Raw genomic sequence first — 2,497 nt, 5'->3', positions numbered from 1 at the left:
CCACGTGACTCCCACAAAGAGCACCGATGTTACAATCATGTAATCGTATTAATATAACAAGGTCCTAACTAGCACTGTGGAATTGTTCCCCGGGCGAAGGAGCGCAGAGGAAATGATGGTAACATGGTTTTCGGATCCCTCAGGATCGGTTGCATCTGAGAAGACATTAAGCTCCAGATACGATTACTCGAGCAAAATGCTTCTCTGCTGCAGGCACACAAATACGACTTGCACACTGTCCACATGCCATCCCACCATTTTCTACGCCGCTGGTTCGAATTAGTGTCAAAGATGAGTTAGAGCCAAGACCAGATGACTTTTGGGTGAGAGGCTGGGTACACACTGGACTGGTCGCCAAGCAATCTCAAAGCACATACAGTATGGACAAAAATGAGCATTCACGCCTGCGGGCAATTTAGAGTCTCCAATTAAGCTAACATACTTGTTTTGGGAATGTCGGAGGAAGCCGGCGAGTCAAACCCAAAACCTCAGAACTGTGTGGCAAGCATCGTATAATTTTGGGATACTTTTTATCATTGAACGGTTTGACAAACTTGATTGTTCACCCTTGAGCTTTGCTTATTATCTCCGCAGGCAAAAATAACCATTCTATCCTGATTTTTTTTGCTGCTGAGACAATTGTTTGCTTCCTTTTTAGGAAAAACTAATCCAGCGTGATTGAGATATTGGGCTATTTATTAAAATGACAGAGTAAAACATACTGTATATACACCAGCCTATCCCAGTTGACTTTGGGCGGAAGGCGGACTACATCGTGGGAACACCCATAATCCATTCTGTGTGACGAGCAATTGTGCATGGTTGAGCTCAACAGCTCCTAAGCCACTTTTTCCACAAAGATGCAATGGAGTTCACAACCGGTGTTGGTTACACAGGTGAAGCACAATACCCACTATTTTGTTTCAATTTAGGACTGCATGAGCAGAAAGGTATCGTGACATACGTGAAAGCTGATCCACAAACCCCGGTGCACCCAGGATGCAGTGTTGGTGGAGCAGAGCACAGGACAACGCATAAAATGAACTGGGCTGCAATTTAGCAGATTTGACTGACGGAGTCCTGGTTGCGCCTTGTTTGCAGATCAGTTTCCACATCTGTGTGGATAGACCATTTTTGCATGGGTAAACCTTTAGTAAATCAGGTCCTAACTCTACGACAATAACGCTTGTGTTATATAATAGCTAACTAACATTGGCTGCGGAAGAACCATTTTAGTTTATTTTCTTAAGACATGAAGTAGTCAGCCCGTTATCAAGTAATAAAAGTTTAATCAAAGGCATATCAAGAGGAGCAGAAAAAGCGAGAAATATATGACAGAAGAAGTGTATTACATTTACAATAAATACAATGATGATGTTTCAATAAAAATGTGAAATGTGTTTTTTTTTTCCCAAATGTGTCGAAAGGTGTCCCTTCAAAGTGATGCTGCATGGATTAACAAGTGTGGTCATTTGTAAAACGGTACGTATGAATTCAAATAAAAAGCACATTTCAACAAGAAATTGATGGATTCATAAGATTATAGCATGAGGTCCATTGAGAATAGAAAGTCTCCTTTTTGTTGCTTGGGTCCTCAGTCAACATTCCTGTACCTGGTGAAGAGATTGTAGAGGACCCGTAGGGTTGACTTAAGGTCACAGTTCACGATGTCTGAAAAGGGAAAAAGAAAAGCAGTGATACAGCCATCGTGACAGAGCAATATTCACAATAAAACATTGGGGTATCTTGTAGTTTTCTGTTTTTGTTTTTTTGCTAAGGTCATGTGCGCCACAAAAATGTCCAATAATGTCTCGATTCACCTACCACTTGAATTGCAATAAATTCGAGCCAACCAGGTAACACTGAGTTGTTTTAAGATGGATGTTCACGTAACAAAACAAAATGATGAGTTTTTAGAAACCTTATTCTTATATTATTAAACAGATAAAAGTGGAGTTTTCAGTTTTTTGTGGAGAATGTCCCTGCATTTGTCACGAAGATGATTGCGTAACAGTTTCGTACCTTCTGGCCTTGGCTTTGGTCGCTCCAGTCCTCCATCCTGCATCAGCTCGAAGGAGAAGGACACATTATGCACCTACGGCGAGAGTGAGAAAATATTACACATTACACATGCAGCTCATCATTTTGCCCCCCATGCACCTAAATAAAAGCCGAACACTGCTCTGTGGCAAGCAGGAAACCTGAGGCTAAATGCCACCATACACTATGTGCTGCAGAAACAATATACTTCATGAGTTATCCATATCATACATTTTTATTAATTTTCTAGTTTTAGACTTTAAATAGAAATCATAATAAAAGTGAAACGTTCTTAAATGTAAGAAAGTAGTATATCCATCCATTTTCTGATGCGCTTATCCTCACAAGGGTCGCTGGAGCCTATCCCAGCTGTTTTCGCGCAGTAGGCGGGGGACACCCTGAACTGGTTGCCAGCCAATCGCAGACAAACAACTATCCATGCTCACCATCACACCTA

The 2,497-nt window shown here is 41.3% G+C and overlaps 1 protein-coding gene across 1 annotated transcript in view; it reads right to left on the bottom strand.

Annotated features, from left to right (window-relative positions):
- Nucleotides 1–1,272: 1,272 nt before the first annotated feature.
- LOC109520721 (alpha-parvin) overlaps nucleotides 1,273–2,497 on the bottom strand; it is a 31,867-nt gene continuing 30,642 nt past the window's right edge. The window contains exons 10-11 of the mRNA XM_019878134.1: nucleotides 2,023–2,095; nucleotides 1,273–1,671 (exon numbers count right to left, since the gene is read on the bottom strand). Of these exons, the coding sequence (XP_019733693.1) occupies nucleotides 1,595–1,671; nucleotides 2,023–2,095 (150 nt within the window). The 3' untranslated portion in view covers nucleotides 1,273–1,594. The remainder of the gene's footprint in view (nucleotides 1,672–2,022; nucleotides 2,096–2,497) is intronic.

The sequence above is a fragment of the Hippocampus comes genome, unplaced genomic scaffold (genome assembly GCF_001891065.2).
Source record: "Hippocampus comes isolate QL1 unplaced genomic scaffold, H_comes_QL1_v1.1 scaffold37, whole genome shotgun sequence".
NCBI classification, from domain to species: domain Eukaryota; kingdom Metazoa; phylum Chordata; class Actinopteri; order Syngnathiformes; family Syngnathidae; genus Hippocampus; species Hippocampus comes.
Note: the sequence above shows the minus strand (reverse complement) of the source record. Positions and strands in the feature narration are given on the sequence as shown.